This window comes from Hyperoodon ampullatus (genome assembly GCF_949752795.1).
Source record: "Hyperoodon ampullatus genome assembly, chromosome: 14".
Classification (NCBI taxonomy): Eukaryota; Metazoa; Chordata; class Mammalia; order Artiodactyla; family Ziphiidae; genus Hyperoodon; species Hyperoodon ampullatus.
In genome coordinates, this window is record NC_136927.1 from 87,034,743 (window position 1) to 87,051,714 (window position 16,972).

At 59.9% G+C, this 16,972-nt stretch overlaps 1 protein-coding gene across 1 annotated transcript in view; it reads right to left on the reverse strand.

Annotated features, from left to right (window-relative positions):
• Positions 1-15,361, reverse strand: part of TAF4 (TATA-box binding protein associated factor 4) — a gene marked incomplete at both ends in the record, with an annotated part of 71,006 nt that extends 55,645 nt beyond the window's left edge. Inside the window, one exon of the mRNA XM_079718434.1 lies at positions 14,089-15,361. Coding sequence (XP_079574560.1) covers positions 14,089-15,361 — 1,273 coding nt within the window. The remainder of the gene's footprint in view (positions 1-14,088) is intronic.
• Positions 15,362-16,972: the final 1,611 nt, after the last annotated feature.

Here is a 16,972-nt window from a genome sequence, read left to right on the forward strand (position 1 = left end):
AGGGCCGGGGGGCACCCGCCCCAGGAGGCCCGAGGTCCTGCGACCGGCATGGAGATGGCAACGCTGGGCTGAAGGTCCAGGCCCTCGGTGCAGCCAGGGCCCAGTGTGTCAGGGCCCCCGGCAGAGACAGGCGTGCTCGCCACAGCCTCCCCCTGGAAGCTCCTGGAGAACGGCTCCAGCAGGACGTCAGCCCCCGGGCAGTGAGGTGGGGGGGGGACACGGGGGACCCCAAGCGCCAGCCAGCGTGGCCTCTTCCCGCCACGGGCTGCGCCCCCCAGCCCCACGGGGCCGACCCACCCAGAGCAATGGTTTCCCCCTCCTGTCTGAGCTCCGTTATCCGTGTCCTCCTTTCACTCTCAAAAAAGCTACCACTGAGCAATCACTGATCCGTCAGCCCCGCGGCCACCCGGGTAGACTCTGGACGCACCCACTGCCCGATTTCTCCCGGTGACCCAGTGCTTTGCTGCAGGCAGGCCACAGCGCACACGGCCCCCCTCCCCGCCGCCCCCAGGGAAGGAGGCAGGGCCCCCCAATCCAGCCCAGCCCCTCCCACCTGCCTCCTGCACAGCCCTCCCCACTTCGCCCACGCTTCCCCACCCCAAGGGGCGGCACCGTCCTCCGCCTGCCCGCACACCGCCCTCCGGCTCAGCGCCCTCTGGCTCAGTGCCCGGCCCCCAGCGACCTCCTCCAGGGCCTGACCACACACCCTCCTTCCCCCGCTGCACTCTCCGTCCCCAGGTACACGTCCAGAAGCCACCTCAAGCCCCAGGCGGGGCTGTGCTGAGTCCGCAGGTGCACCAACAGCTCAGGGTGACTCGGACATGGGTGACAGCCCGACGTGATACAGTGGGCCAAAATATGTTAAAATTACTTTCATCTTGTTGTACTCTCGTGTTTTTTGTCCTTTTTAACTGCTACTGGAAACTGAACTTTCCGTGTGGCTCACGTCACATTTCCACTGGAGGGCCGTGCTCTAAAATCTCCCATCTTTCAGAAACAAGCCCAGAAACAACCAAAGAAAGTGAGACTCCTGAGACTCCACTTGCATGTCCCCCACCGACAGTCCCCAAGCACTGTCCTGACACCCCAAGGGCCCTTCTCACCTTCCCCCAGGCTGGCCCATTCCAGTCACCAGCCTCCAGGGCCCAACCCAAGGGCAGCTCCATCTTCACCTCCCTGCCAGGTGAAGACACTCACCTCCTTGACACACTCCTGACCCCACACCTGCCTCCCCGCCCCGCCCCGCCCCGAGGGCCCCCTTCTTCCCCTATCTCCTCTGCAGCATCCTTTGCTGCATCCGCCTGTTCCACCTCCAGGTGTCAGAAGGTCTCAGAACACATCTGTGGGCGCTTCTTTCCTCCCTGGCTATCTTACCCGTCCCCCAAACCAGGCGAGCACACCGACCCCCTGGTGTAAAGTACCATCCCTCCTTCAGGGACCCCCCTTCTAGGTCCCCAGCCCCGAACCCACTTCTGAATTTGACTCCCATCTCAATTCCCGCCCACACGCACTTGGGCATCTAGTGGACAACCCAAACTCAAGCGTCCAGAACCAAGTACGTGAGTTTTCGTAAGCAAATAACTGGCCTGTGCTCAGCATATCCCACACGTTGCTGGGAAGTGGCAACACTTCCTGGGCTGGCGATTTCTCCCACAACAGGATTGTGCCCCCTGCTCCCCCACTGGACACCCCAGCAAGGTGAGCGGGGCTGAAGAAGCTGTGGGATCCCCAGGTGACAAAGGACCGCCCGCCCTACAGGAGGACGACTCCTGCACCACGACACCCGAGGAGCCGAGGTCCCAGAAGACGGCCCACAGCACGGCTCTCTCTGCAAAGTTACGGCAAAACCAGACACACAGTTCAGCAACCTTCAGAAGACGCCACGAGCAGGTAGGAAGGGGAAACGAGGGTGTGGTGGCCACCAGTGGGGACAACGGCTGCCGCGGCCGGAGAGGTGGGGGCCAGACAGTCACGTGGGAGGTGTGCAGGGACCCAGCTCTGCTGCCGGGGGTGTCACAGGTGCTTATTAAACTGTTATATGACCAGAGACCATGACTAATTCATGTCTACACATCTCAAATCCAAACACACTTATCCTGTCCTCCACTGGTCTCCATCTCAACCAACGGCTTCCTGAAGTCTCGGCCTGTCTACTGAGCGGACAGACCACAAACACCCCCAGGCCTCCTTGACGCAGCAGCGAGCACGTACATACGCCACGCGAGCGCCACACTGATGCTGAGGTCAAAGAGGAGCGACGCACAGGCCACGCTCGCTGCCCTCAGGTGTCCCTGCTTTGCTGACGAGACCACAGTCAAAACCAACTGGTAACCCACAGGAAGCCCCACCTGTACGGGCTCAGAGCCACCTGCCCTGCTGCTGGGGCCCATGGAGACAGGCCTCAGTGAGAGACACGCGAGACATGCAGTCCTGAGCAAAGGCCTGCTCTGCCGTGGGGGCCACAGACGCCAGGGTCCAGGAGCAGCACTGGAGCTGGCGCCTGATGATGGGCAGAAGCGTCCAGAGAGTGATGTTCTCGGCAAAATGAAGAGTGGCCGTGACGTACGGCTGTGACCCGGGCGCTGACTGATGAGGAAGAAGGCAGGCATGGGCTTCCCTGGTGGCGCAGTGGTTAAGAATCTGCCTGCCAATATGGGGGACACGGGTTCGAGCCCTGGTCCGGGAAGATCCCACATGCCGCGGAGCAACTAGGCCCATGAGCCATGGCCGCTGAGCCTGCACTCTAGAGCCCACGTGCCACAACTACTGAGCCTGCGCTCTAGAGCCCGTGAGCCACAACTACTGAAGCCTGTGCGCCTAGAGGCCATGCTCCACAACAAGAGAAGCCACTGCGATGAGAAGCCCACGCACCGCAATGAAGAGCAGCCCCCGCTCGCCGCAACTAGAGAAAGCTCGCGCGCAGCAACAAAGACCCAACACAGCCAAAAATAAATAAATTTAAAAAAAAAGAAGACAGGCATGCACAGGAGCAGGGGGGTAGGACCGTGAGCCCCCAGCGGGAAGGCCGCTGTCGAGAGCCCACGCTTCCTCCCCAAGCAGTGAGAACTCACGGAGGTCCCTATATGGAACTGCCCCAAGCAGAGGGGAACTGAGTGAGGAGGGTGTGAGGGGCACCTGAGTGACAGCGACCACACCCTGCCACGTCTGGAGCTCCACGTGGCACCGCCCACGACAACACACTGAGCATCCATTCATGATCACATCCACGAGTTAGCTGGAAAACTTTTAAATACACACGATCATAAGAACAAACATTCAAGGACTTCCCTGGTGGCGCAGTGGTTAAGAATCCGCCTGCTACTGCAGGGGACACGGGTTCGAGCCCTGGTCCGGGAAGATCCCACATGCCGCAGAGTAGCTAAGCCCATAAGCCAAAACTGCTGAGCCCATGCTCTGGAGCCCGCGAGCCATAACTACTGAGCCTGCGCGCCTAGAGCCCGTGCTCCACAACAAGAGAAGCCACCGCAATGAGAAGCCCGCGCACCGCAATGAAGAGTAGCCCCCGCTCAGCGCAACTAGAGAAAGCCCGCGCGTTAAGGACACACGGCACAACACAGGTGCGAACCCAGATCCGAGTGGCGTCCCTGCACAGCCACGAAAGTGGGCTCACACAGGGCCCCACCCCACCTGCCTCCTGCACGCGGTGGACTCCTGCCGTCCGGCCGTGCTGACCCGGAGAAGGGAGCCCAGATGCCCTCCACCAGCTCTGCCCTGCCCACGCATCCCTGCACTCACCTGTCCCATCCTGCTAAGGCTAGACCGGAGACACAACACTTGTCTCTAGGGAAGCAGGTCCCCAGCGGGTCGGCAGCCCACACCCACACCAGGAGACTCTGCTGGCTGCCCCGAGGTCACCAAGCCAACAGCACCCCCAAGCACAGCCTCAGAGCCCCCCGTGGAGGTGTGTTTGCAAAGCCCCCACAGCTCCAGGACCAGGACGCTAGGCGGCACCAGGCAGCGGTTTCCCAACTGCTCAGCGTGGAAGGGAAGCAGGGGTCAGTCCACGAGGGCCCAGGCCAGGCACCGAGGCCCAGAGCAGCCAGGAGCCTTGCCTGGACCCGCCCGATCACTGACAAGCTCTGGCTCAGGGCTCTCTGCCTGCCTCCCCGTGGCCCAGCTGTAGGCTATCTTTACTACATCACCTGAGGACTTTCAAAGTGGGCATTCTGAACTGAGTTTCTTAAACTGCCAAACACATAACTAAGTGGCACCAGGCCTGACTTGTTATCTAATCAGTCCAAAGCAGCCGAGAAAACTCTGGAGCCTCCAGAACTGAATATAACAGACAGAACCTCTATTTTGAGAAATTATACGAGGGGAGGGACTGACTAATGACACTGCATCTCAGAAATGACATAACACTCGCCCCACTCCTGCCCTCACACACTGACCTACAGTGGCTCAGCGACACGACCCCATGAGAAAGGCACTCCCTGAGGACAGGACCGCGCTGCTTCAGCACAAGGTCGGACTTGAACCTGGCGCTCAGTTAATGCTTGCTGACCGACGAGTGACCAAGCTCTCAAACCACTGCCCTGGCCTGCGGGGCCACGAGTAGGGCTGCTGACTGTCCACCAAGACAGCCCCCGGACACAGGCTGAAGGAGCCCACGGCCTCTGCCACCAGGAGAAAGGTCCCGGGCCTCAAGGCCAGGGTGCCTCCTGATCGCTCACCCTTTCCAGCCGGCAAGGTGGCCTCGACCGGAGCACCTGCGGCCCGTGCAGAGAAGAGCCTGTGGGCGCCGTGAGGGGCCTTTCCAAGCCGGGACCGCAGAGCACAGTTCCTGCCACCCCGAGAAGCCCGCGGCTCGGGCACTCCACGCCCTCTCGCACCTGCGTCTCCAGAACGGGTGGCGGGCACGCTCACCCTGGGAACAGCCTCTCGCCATATGGATTTTCCCCGTGAAAAGCCTGGTCCCTGTGCATCAGCTGTTCCAAGTCGGCACAGCCATGAGGGGTGCACAGGAAGGAGCAGGCACCCTGGAGGCCCAGCCCCCCAGTAACTGGCTGCCGGGTCCCTGAAAAGCCACTCACCTCCAGTCTCGGCATCTTCATCAGGGGAGGTCATCTTCACAGGACCGACCGGCTCCAGAAACCTACAGACCCCTACACCCCTCCATCTGCACGTGGCAGGAAGTCGATGACTGCAAACCACCTGAGGTCATCAACTCACACACCATGTCGAAAGTAAGGATGTTCGTTCTAAGCCATTTTCGTAAATAAAACGGCAAAGAGGCCAGGGGATGGCACTCCCTCAGTGACAAACATCCGACATCACAAAACATTCTTAAAACAAGTGCCCCGGGCTTCCCTGGTGGCGCAGTGGTTGAGAGTCCGCCTGCCGATGCAGCGGACACGGGTTTGTGCCCCGGTCCAGGAAGATCCCACATGCCGCAGAGCCGCTGGGCCCGTGAGCCATGGCCGCTGAGCCTGCGCGTCCGGAGCCTGTGCTCCGCAACGGGAGAGGCCACAGCAGTGAGAGGCCCGCGTACCGCAAAAAAAAAAGAAAAGAAAAAAAAAAGTGCCCCATGTCTTTCTTCCGCAAAGAGCTGGCAGCATTCAGGGCCACCCTTTCCTCCTGACCCTCTGCCCTCCCCAACTCCGCCCGAGCAGGGGGCTGCCCACTCCCCACCTTCTCCCAGGAGGCAGCCCTCACTCGCTGGGTCTGCGCTGAGGCTCCCTTGGGGGTGACCGTCCACAACCAAAAATCCCACCGAATGCCATGACTCCCAAATTCTGACCTCTTCCAACCTCTCTCGCAAGCGCCTGCCTTATACTTAACTACCCACCTCTGATGTTTCCTCTGGGAATAGGCATCTCAAACTTAATGTGTCCAAACACACACATCTGTCCCCACCCTCACTGCCCACCCAGGGAACGTTCCACCTTCTTCCGTGTCATTGTGGTCCCGAATCTCAGTCCCTCTGGGACTCCCTGTCCTCGCCCCTGGCCTTGAGCCTATCAGCAAGTCCACAGCGCTCCACCCTACGCCGGTACCCCAGGCCCGGCTACCTGCCCCGGCCTGGACGCTGCCTGTCCTGCCCTGGCCACCTCACCCCTGCATTCCACAGGCCACAGACACAAAGTGCTCTCACAACACAGCTCGGATTCTACTGCCGCGCTGCCGAAAACCCTCCAAAGTCTTCCCAGTGCACCTGGAATAAACTCAAACCCCCACCACACCTGGCTACACGCCTCTTTAGCCAGCCAGCCCCCACCCATCCCCCGTGGCTCCGCCCACCCCTGCTCGCCGACTCCGGCCCAGGACCTTCTCCCTGACCTGCCCTCGGGCCCCTGCACCGGCCCCCTCCTCTGCCTGAACCAAGGTCCCGGGTGGCACGTGGCTCCTTTCTCATCACCCAGGTCTCACTCGCCTGCTCGGAAGGCCTTCCCGGCCGGCGGTACCTTCTGGTCCCTCGTCCACTCCTTCATCAACTTAGGGTGAGAAACCCTGCCGAGGCTCCGCTTGTTTGTTCGCTGCCTGCTGCCCAGCACGACGAAGCACCCTGACAGCAGGGGCTCTGTGGGACCGGGGGCCCCCAGCTTGGACCCCGGCGCCACAGCAGCCTGGCTCACTGGCTCAGTCCACACCAGGAAAGCATGAGTGTGATTGGGCCGCCGTCTCCATCGACACCTCCACCAACCAAGGGGTTTAATTAACCTCACTTGGTTGAAAACAATGTGATGTAAAACTAGATACAACTGTCTAAAGGAAGTCTTTAGACCGCTATCGATTTCTAAAGAGTCGTATTTTGGCCACATTTCTAAAAACCATGGTTTCAAAAGCGTAAATGGTCGAGCTCTTCAGAAGACAATCTTTATCAAAGACCTGAAAGTGCTCAGCCCAGCAGACGCACACAGAGTGGACACAAGGACAGCCACCTAAGGGTCATTCATGACAGACCAGTGGACATCAGCACAGCAGCCTGTCACAGGGGCCTCCGACGAAGTGTCGGCCCGAGGCAGTGGGGGACCAGGCGGACGAAGGGGACTTCAAAGATCACTGAGGGGTGGGAGCTGCACTCAAAACTCAGGCAGGGAAGGCGGGCCACAGGGCCCCTTTCTTTCCAAACTTCCTGAAGGAATAAACCTAGTCTTATAATCAGAAAAAACAGGTGAAGAAAGGAGTCATTTTCAAGTGACTAATGATTTTAATAACAGTTACATTTTGAAAACCAATCAAGAATGCTTTCCTTTTTAATTCTTCAAATAACTGTCGTGATATTTAAGATGCTACTATTTTACAGCATCTTTACAGATCAAACAGGCACGCATCAGGCCTGTCTCTTATGTGCTGGGCTCACTACCACCCAGCGTCCATCTGCATAAACCTTATGAAGGTGAGCTCCCCTGGGAGAGGTGTAAAAACTCCTTTAAACTCCTTTCCTGAGCAGCTGTCCACATACTTCAGCACAAAGTCTCGGAGTGGAGAAGCTGCCTTCTCGCCTTCTCCCCACGATGCTGAGACACGGCCGTGTGAGCGGTACGCGCTGCCCTCTCCCTCCCCAAAGCTCACAGTCTCCTCGCTGACCCCACAGGCCTCTCTGCCCTCTGTGGAGTGTCCAGCCAACACCTGCCACTCTGACCAGCGGACACACACCTGGTAGGCCGCGCCCAGCACTGGGGAGGAGGGCTTAGGTCTCCTGGCTACTAGAGTCCTGCCCTGTCCACGTGGTGTCTACTCAGACCACTGACCGCCCCCCCCAAAACAAGTCACTTGAGAGCTAGAACCTTCTTACCGCTTGCTTGCCCCTAAGTTCTAAAATCTGACACCCAATTTGATACAGTCGTAAGAACCGTTTTAGGATTTCCCCAACCTCTGAAGCTAGAAAATATTCGGAAACAAGCCCTGGAGGATACTAGCTCCCCAGTGTCAGCGCGGATATCCCGCATCCTCCTCTTCACCTGGTCACACGTCTCCCGCGTTTGGGCTCAAAATCAGCGCGCACGTCCCTTCCTCCCAGGCCATGTGGAAGAGGCAGAAAGTTCCCATCCGGGCTCTAACTTCAGGGGGGAAGGACAAAAGTCCAACTCAGCTTCACAGGCCTGCAGGGCTGCAGAAGGGCTCTGCACTCACAGGCCCTGCTTCAAGCCCCGCTCACAATGCCCACGCCAGGAGGGTGGGGAGCTCCCCCGGCCTCCATCCACGGCCTCCATCCACGCCCATGCAGTAGCACGGACAGGCAGGCAGCCAGACAAGGAAGCCGGACAAACGGGGGCGACATCTATGCACTTCTCAAATGGGGGCGGGGGAGGAATCTAAATTGTGGACATTGTTTGTATCTCTTTGTTTACTAAAGGTTTTAATTCCTTGGTGTAGCTATTCGAGGATATATAAAATTCAAAATTTTTAAGACTTGCCTGGTGGTACAGTGGTTAAGAATCCGCCTGCCAATGGAGGGGACACGGGTTCGAGTCCTGGTCCGGGAAAATCCCACATGCCGCGGAGCAACTAAGCCCGTGCGCCACAACTACTGAGCCTGTGCTCTAGAGCCGGTGAGCCACAACAACTGAGCCCACGTGCTGCAACTACTGAAGTCCACGTGCCTAGAGCCCGTGCTCCGCAACGAGAAGGCACCGCAGTGAGAAGCCCACGCACCGCAAGAGTAGCCCCGGCTCGCCGCAACTAGAGAAAGCCCGCGCGCAGCAACGAAGACCCAACGCAGCCAAAAATAAATAAATTTATTTTTTAAATTTCAAAATTTCTCATTCAAAGCATGCATAGCCCTACCCTAGAAATACAAAGTTTCCAATTATCAATCATGACTTTATAGCACCTGCTCTTTCACAGAGTGTTTAAGAGCAATTATTCTAAGTAAGAAGCTCTGAAGTGCACGTATTTGTAAGTTACAGGCCAGGGGCCGCGGTCCCCTCAGGCCCAGCTGGAAACAGCATAGTTCAGTCACCTGCCAGGAGCACAGCACCCAGGACAGAGGGTCCTGCTGCAAACAGCTCCCCTCTCCTTTGGTTTTCTTACTTAGTTCGACTGTTTTATTTACTATCAAAGGCCTGATTAAATAAAAAGCTGCCGACCTCCAGCCTGAGACAAATTTCAGAGGTGAGAGCTCTGAACGGTGACTGAATCAATCAAGACAATCAAGAAAATCTGAGTCTCCTGCTTGCTATCAACATGAAGACAAGGAAAAGTGCTTCTGAGACCTATGCAAATTACCCCAAATCTCAGGCAAGTTTCTCCGGAGTCCTTCAAAATCTCTGCTTCAAGATTTTCAAAAACGGTTTTAATTATGTTTTGATCAACTCACATACGACTAGTGATTTATGAAAAAGCTTTCTTAAAAGGTATCATTTAAGATGAGGAAAGCTTACATTTACACTGAAACGGGCTCGGGAAGCGTGTCAGGAACCACCGGCATCTCATTACGACTTCAAGGAAACAGACAGGTGCGCCTGCTGCTCTTTCCACTGGGCCGCTTCCCCCCAGGGCGGGGTCTGAACCGAGCCGCTCCAGTTCTGATCAAACATCACTGCCGGGGTGGGGGGGCCCAGCGCCCACCTGTCAGAAACTCTGCAGGTACTGAAGGAGCCGGAGCCCAGGCTCCACCCCACAGGCTGGGGGGACGAGACAGCCGCCCCCCAGCCAGGAGACCACTTTCCCAACTGCTTCCTTCCAGAGCCCTCACAAATAAGGATGCACCCCTCACGCAGTGGTACCCAGAAAGTTGTCTCTTCAAACTCTGGTGATTCTGCCACAAGAGTAGGGCCCGCTGCCCTGGAGCACAGTGAGAAGAGACACCCCGGAAGGGCCTGAGGGACCCCTTTCCTGGCTGTTGCTAAAACGTGAGAACCACCAGCTCCGAAAGGCACCCACCTACGTGTGCAACATCATCCCAGTCCACATCACCAAGACGGCTACGTTCACCCTAAAGACGATGGGGACAGCCAGGGTCCAAGGTGGGACAGAGAGCCAGGAAAAGTGACTGCCTGCTCGCCTGCCACGGGCCTCGCCTCCCAGCCGGCGGTGTGGAAGCAAACTCAGAGACGCCACCTCTGCTACACTAAGCAGAGCTGCCCAGTGCTGGCCGGGTACGGCTCCCCAAGTTTTTTTTTTTGTTTTTTTTTTCAAATATCACTGTTATATAAGGATGTCAAGAGAAAAACTCAGTGAAGGCCTTTGGCCTAAAGTGAGCCCCCTGCCCAGGTCCACTCTCTCTGCAGACAGCTGCACCTCCTTGTCCCCCATGGCTTCCAGGACATGTCCCCCAGGTCTATGGCCCACCTGTGATGACAACCTCAGCCACTTTCTCACTTACAGAACCAGAACTGGCCAGCACACCAGGCTCCCTGGTCACTGAGAACCTGTCCAATCTGGGCATGGTTTTGATGGGAATAAAACTGTGTTTTACACTTTGCTACATCTACAGCAACATACTGCTTGGAAACCAGTGAGAAACGTAATGGAGCTGAGACAGCATGTGAATAAACGCTACTTGACAGTGGTGCGTACCGTTCCTCCCAATGCAATTTCACAGTGCTTCACAAAACGGTCAAGCTCACTTTCCACCTGGGGAAACTGAGGCTCCGAAGAACCATATATTCTGTCCCAGGTCGAGAGTGCCCTCAAGTAACAAAATCTAAACTCCTAAGAACGACCCTTGTGCCAAAGCACTTCTGCCAAAGTCGGCCACCAGACGTCCAGAGCCCAGAACTCTGGGGCTGCCACCCAGCTCAGGATCAGCCTTCCCAGAACTCAACCCGGTCCACACAACACAGTCGGCTACCCTGGACTCTTTTTCCCCTTTGCCCACCATCCAATAATTGTATTCACCAAGGACGGGAACCCCTGCCCTAGACCTCAGCAGCCTCAGGAGTGTTCATCTTAAGCCACCAGCCCCAGGCAAACATGAGAACCGACACTTCGGCCAAACCTTAGCCCCACAGGAGAACAAATTATCTGTGAAGGCAGAACAGACAGACATACACTGCTGAAAATGCAAGGAAAGATAACCTTTAGAAATAAGCATCTCTAGCGTAACACCTATCTGAAAAGATCTCTTGAAACCATTTGCGCACACGCCAATTTTGGTGTCGTATCACTTTTCTCTCCTTTCAACTATAATAATAATGTTACCTCAATGTTATGACTATTCTAAGCTGTACAGAACTAACTAGTGCTTTTCACTGTTCTTGGGTCCACTGCCTTTGCTGCAACAATCTCTCTGAAGGCTTATGTGTTCTTAATATTCCCCACAGCAGATAAAACTGAGACTCTGGTACGCTTAAGTGAGTAAATTAATTACAATAACATCAACGTCGCTTTACAAAACTGTCCTGACAAGGAATATCGAGACTGAGTTTGCTGAAACCAAGTTCAACATGCGCTCACGGTGGGCTGTGAGGGTGAAACATGCAAGGCCTGACCGGCCCTCAGGGACTCAGTGAAACCTCTGTCCCTCTGTTTCCCCCCTCAGACTCTGACCTACAGGGAGGGAAGACACTGGGAGGGGCAGGCCTCTCTCACCCACACTCCAACTGCCAACAGTCTTGTTACTTCACTTGACACCTAAGTGTAGCTTTGAAAACCCTGCCCACCTCTAATGCCTAAGTACTAACAAGAATGAGTTATCATCCAAGCAATAGTTACTTTGACAAGTTAGTTCCACCTCCACTTTGTACACTTTTATGATGAAAGATTTCAATGAAAAGGAAACATCAAACAGAGTTTAACATTTTCTGATTGACCAATTATACGAGGTAACTAGAATATTCGTAAGCTGTCACTTTGATTTAAAGAATTAAGTTGTGCTAGTTAAAAGAAGGCACTTCGCTGTGGGGCACTGGTAGTAATTTTAACTATACTTTTTGTGCTTCTTCTGTTATTAACGTGAAGGAGCGGAATTAATCAGCACTCCAAATCAGTAGATCAACTGTGGGGGGAGGGGAGCATGAAGAGATGAATGCGAATCTTTTATTTTCTAGAAAGCATTTGGCCCCTTTAAAGCACAGCTCTCAGCATTTGTCACCCAAATGTCAACATGAGCTGTTCTCTGCTCTCACACGTGGGACTAATGCAAAGACTCGTGAGAACTCGTGCAAAGAGTCGGAGCTTTTACAATTTTCTTCAAGGAGTCGCCTGCTTGTCACATGCAGACATCCCTAACACACTGCTAGCACAAGAGATGAGAGGGAGTCCAGGGTCAATCACAACGAAGATAACAGAGGTGCCCTTTCCAAACCACAGCTTCCTCCCCCCAGAAAAAATAAGGTAGCGAAGGCTTCACGTAGCAGAGGCCCAGACCAAGGGGATCCAGTCAACCCCAAACAGCCACACCTACAGGCACCATCCGGGCAGGCGGCGGCGGGGGGGGGTGGTCGGGGGGGCCTCCGCCCCGCCCTGGGAGCCAGCCACAGCGCGCCAGCCTCGCAAAATTTACTGACGAGCTCACAACAGTTTTCAATAACAAAAGTGCAGTGCACGGGGACCGGCCTTGCTAGGAGCGAGGAAGGTGCCGAGGACCACTGAGGAGGTATTTTAATAAGTAGGTGAAAAGTATTTTGACATTTTTCATAACGTGCTACAACCACGAATTCTCTTTTTTAAACGTTACTGAAGATCAAACATACCTTCCACTAAAAGGTCAAAAGACACATAATGAGCAAAACACAACCTTTAATAAAACCCTCCTACAAACTCAAAAGCAAACAAACTGTGCTGTAAGGGGCAGCCCGCACCTCTCAAGTGACTTACACACACACACACACACACACACACACACACACACACTCTCCCCTCACAGCAGGGGGGCTCCCACAACCACCCCAAAACGCTGCTCTTGGCTGGAACCTCCCCTCCTCCCACCCGTGTGACATCAGGTCCCTGCCAGGCTTCGCCACCGCTCCAAACCTCAGAGCACTTTGACAGCAAAACCTTCCTTCCAAGACGCTGAAATCCTCTCAAGGTGACCAACCGTTCTTTTCAGAAAGCGTGGGGGACACAGGCACAGGAGGTGCTGTTTCTACTCCTCCTGCGCGGCAGCACACATTACTACACGGCAGGGGAGGCGCGCTCCGAGTCCACGCCGGCGAGGCGGAGGGCATGGAAGGGAAGACAGGGAGCCTCCAGTGCTGGAGTTTCTCTCTGCCCAGGAAGCCCGAAACAAAGCAGCGGGACACGTAATGCCGTGGGGGACCTTTCGCTGGCGAACCTGAAGAGCTGCCGAGATGACGGGAGATGGAGCGTGGGATCAGGGAGACTCCCTGTCCTCCTGCACCGTCTGTACCTCCGAGGGACCCGCTGAGGGGAGAGCACGTGCCCACCGCTGACTTCACTGGTAATAATCAAGGTAACCGGGCATCCTCTAAGTGAGGACACCACGCAGAACGACACCGTGCCCACGAGGAGTGCTGAAACACGGCTGCAGAGCAGGCGTGAGGCAAGGGCTCCGACCAGGAAGGCTGTGTGCCCCGCGACTCCTCCAGGCTCACCTGGGAACTCTGCCATCCTGGTGTCAGCAGGGCAGCGAAAGCTTTCCATGCAGCCTTGCCCAGCCTCGTGGAGGGGGCGTCACTCCGCTGACCTCACCAGGAAAGGGGGGTCCCTAGCCCACCGGCAGGGGACACCAATCACAGCCCAGCATAATAAACGAGCAGGAGAGTTCAATGCGGACACAGACCACATGCCTGATCCCAGAAACCAGAGGGAAGTGCCAAGCGTGGGAAAGCCACGGGCCCAGGCTGAATAACCCAGTAAGTTGTCCCCGGAGCACCAGCTACTACTGCTCTCCACCGTGGGGGGACTGGGCAGGGGCACACAGGGCCAGGAAGGGAGCAAAGGACCCACTCGCTGGACCGGCAGCCCTGGCAGAGAAGCTCTGCTAAGCTGGAGCCAAGCACTGCACCAGGTAGGAGGCCCCCACTCTGCCACATCACACACACACTCCCGCACACACACTCGCATGCCCAGGACCGTCCCGCGCCGGGGCAGAGGCGCACCCCCGCTCGCGGCAGGCCCACGCAGGGCCCATGACCTCCGCGTCCTGCCAGCCCGACAACTTCCTGGACGCCCAGCTGCGGGGCACGAACGCACCCGCCCGGCGGCGCGGCCACTCACCTGGGGGCAGCTGGAAGTTCTGGATGTTGGTCGGGTTCTGCGGCGGCTGCGGCAGGCGTGGGGCGAGGACCGTGGGCGTCAGCGTGGCCCGGATCCCGCCGGTGGTGGCCGAGGGCGTCCTGGGCAGGCTCTGGGTCACCGCGCTGGCCGAGCCCTTGGGCAGCCCGGTGGGGGTACCGGGGGCCGGCGGTGGGAGGCCGGCGGCGGCGGGCAGAGCCCCTTGCATAGTTGGCCCGAGGATCATGCCGGCCCCCGCGCCGGCCGGGCAGCTGGCCGCCAGGGTCTGCGGCGGCGGGGGTGCCGGCTGCAGCGCGGTCTTGGGCGAGTCGGCCTTGGCCACCTGCGCGGGCGCGGTGGCGGGCCCGGGCTGACTGTTGGCGGCGGGCGCCGGGGCAGAAACGGGCGCTGGGGCCGGGGCGGGCGCGGGGGCGGGCGCGGGGGCGGGCGCGGCGCTGCCCCCGTTCTGCGCGGCCACCGGGGGTCCGGCCGGGGGGCCGGGCGGCCGGGCCAGGCTGGCGGCGGCGGGCGGCGGCGGCGGCGGGGCAGCGGCGGCGGGCACGGGGGCCGCGGGGGGCGCGGCGGGCGCGGGGGGCGAGGGGGCGCGGGGCGCGGGCGCGGGGGGGGCGCCGAGGAAGGGCGGCGTCTGGATGACAGTGGCGGCGGCGGGCTTGGGCGGCGGCGGCGCGGGCGCGGGCCCGTTGTGGAGCAGGCTGACAGCAGGTGCGGCGGCGGCGCGGAGCGAGTTCCCCAACGCGGCGCTCCCATTCAAAGTTTGCGCGGCGCCGGGGCCGCCGGGCGGGCCGTTGCGGGCGGCGGGCTTGGCAGCGGGCTCGGGCGCGGCCGCTGCCCCCGGCGCACAGGCCCCGGCTGCGGCGCCCGCCCCGGCCCCGGCGCCGGCCGCGGCGCTCGCGCCGGCCTCGAGCGCGCTCAGCTTCGCTGCGGGCCCTGCGGGGACAAGAGAGGCAGCGCAGTGAGGACGCGGGCCCGGCCGGCGGCCGCCCGCGCTCAGGCCGCGCCGCGCTCTACCTGCGGGGGGCGGCTCCGGCGCCGCTGCGGGCGCGCCCTCGGCCGGCACGGCTCCGGCTCCGACATGGTTCCCGAGCGCGCCGGCGGCCGCGGCCCGCGCCTCGGGCGCGCGGGGCGCGAGGTGGTGGTGGTGGGCCGCGCTGGCCGCCAGCTGCGACTCGAGCGAGCCCACCAGGTCGCTCACCACTTTCTCGTCCACCTCGCTGTTGAAGAAGACCTCGTCCAGCAGATCCGAGCCCGCCGCCATCTTTCCTCCTCGGCCCGCCGCCGCCGCCGCTCGGCCGGCGCTGGGCGGGGAGGAGGCTCCGCGCGGGCGGGCTGGCGGGCGGGCGGCCGCGGGGGCGGGCGGGGGGCGGCGCGCGCCGGGCGGGGCGGGGGCGGCGGCCGGGCGGGGGGCGCGGGCGGCCGGGCGGGGGGGAGGGCGGCGGCGGCGTGTTGCGCACGCGCGGCGGCGCGCCCGCCCCCGCCCGCCGCCCGGCGCCTCACCATTGGCCACGGTGCCCCCCGCCCGGCCGCCCGGCGCCCCACGATTGGCCGCGGCGCTCGCCTAAAAGGCGCGTCCAATGGCTGCGAGCGGCAGAGGCCGGTGCGCAGAAGGGCGACCGGGGCTCGGCGGGCGGGTGGGTAGCGGGCGGCGAGCTCGTCGCCCTTGGGCCGGCGGGGACGTGGGGGTCTGGGCCGCCGGACGGGCTAGAGGCTGGTGGGCAGGAGGACGAGACGGGCGGGACCGTGGCCGAGACCTGGTGGGGGCGGCGGCGGTGACTGGCTCTTTGTCTCCGCTCGCTCCAAAATGGCTGCGGCCGGAGTTGAGGGGAGAGCCGGGCGGGCAGGCGAGGGAGCCGGGGACGCCGTGCTCCCGGGACCCCAACGCCCCTTATGGAGCCGCCGCCCGCGGGGACCCGGCGCCCCTGGAGGGTGTGGGCTGGGGCCCGGGGCCGAGGCAGGGAGGCGGCCTCGGCGTCGGCGCCATTGCTGCCCGGCGGGCGCGAGACCCGGAGCTCAGCGCACCGGGCGGGGCGAGCGCTGGCCTGCCCCTCGGCCCGGCGCCTCGGTCCGCCCGAGATCCGGCGTCTCGCGCCGTGAGGGCCGCTGCTCGGGCGGCGGGGGCGGGGCGGGGGTCGGCGCCCGGGGCCGCGCCAGGGTGACTCATCTTCTCCGGCGGCGCGGCCCCTGGACACGAGTGTCTGTAAATTACTGGGTGAGACGGCTGCGCCGGCCGGGACCAGCAGCTCCCGTAGGGAGCGTCCAGCCTGGAGGTCTTCCTCGGGTCCTTATTTCCCGTTCTGTCCTTTTGACGAAGTAAGTTATCTAAAATAACCTTACGAGCACTTTCTCTGTAGAAAGAGTTCATGTAAAGTTCTCTCCTGCGTGTTTTCGGATTTTTTTCCCCGAAAGATCGTATTCTGGGACATGCCTAGTGGTTCTCTTCTCTCCCATTTTTTGGGGGGGGGGCGGCGGGGGACCCAGAGAGGTGCCTCCGGCCTCGCTGCAGCTGAAGAGCCCGCGCCGCAGTCAAACGGACCGCAGCACAATGCGGGAAGCTGTTGACACGTAAATGATCTTTTCTAACCGCCTAACAAAAGAACCCGCCGGCCCTCGCGAGCCCCGCTCACGGGGCGGCTTTAGACAATGGGCGCGGCGGTTGGAGCCTGGAAAGGGGCCTCCACGGGCCACAGTGTCAGGGGGGAACCCTGCGAAGAGAGAACCGGAATTTTGCACCCGAACTTGAGTGCCCAGAAGGCAGGAAAGGAAAGGGGTGGAACAAACCTGGGGTGGGGGACCTTGCACCCGGCGTGCCTGCGCGCCATCCCCACCGCTCTTTGAGCCCAGCGGGGGAGGACAGTCTGGTTTTCGAGCC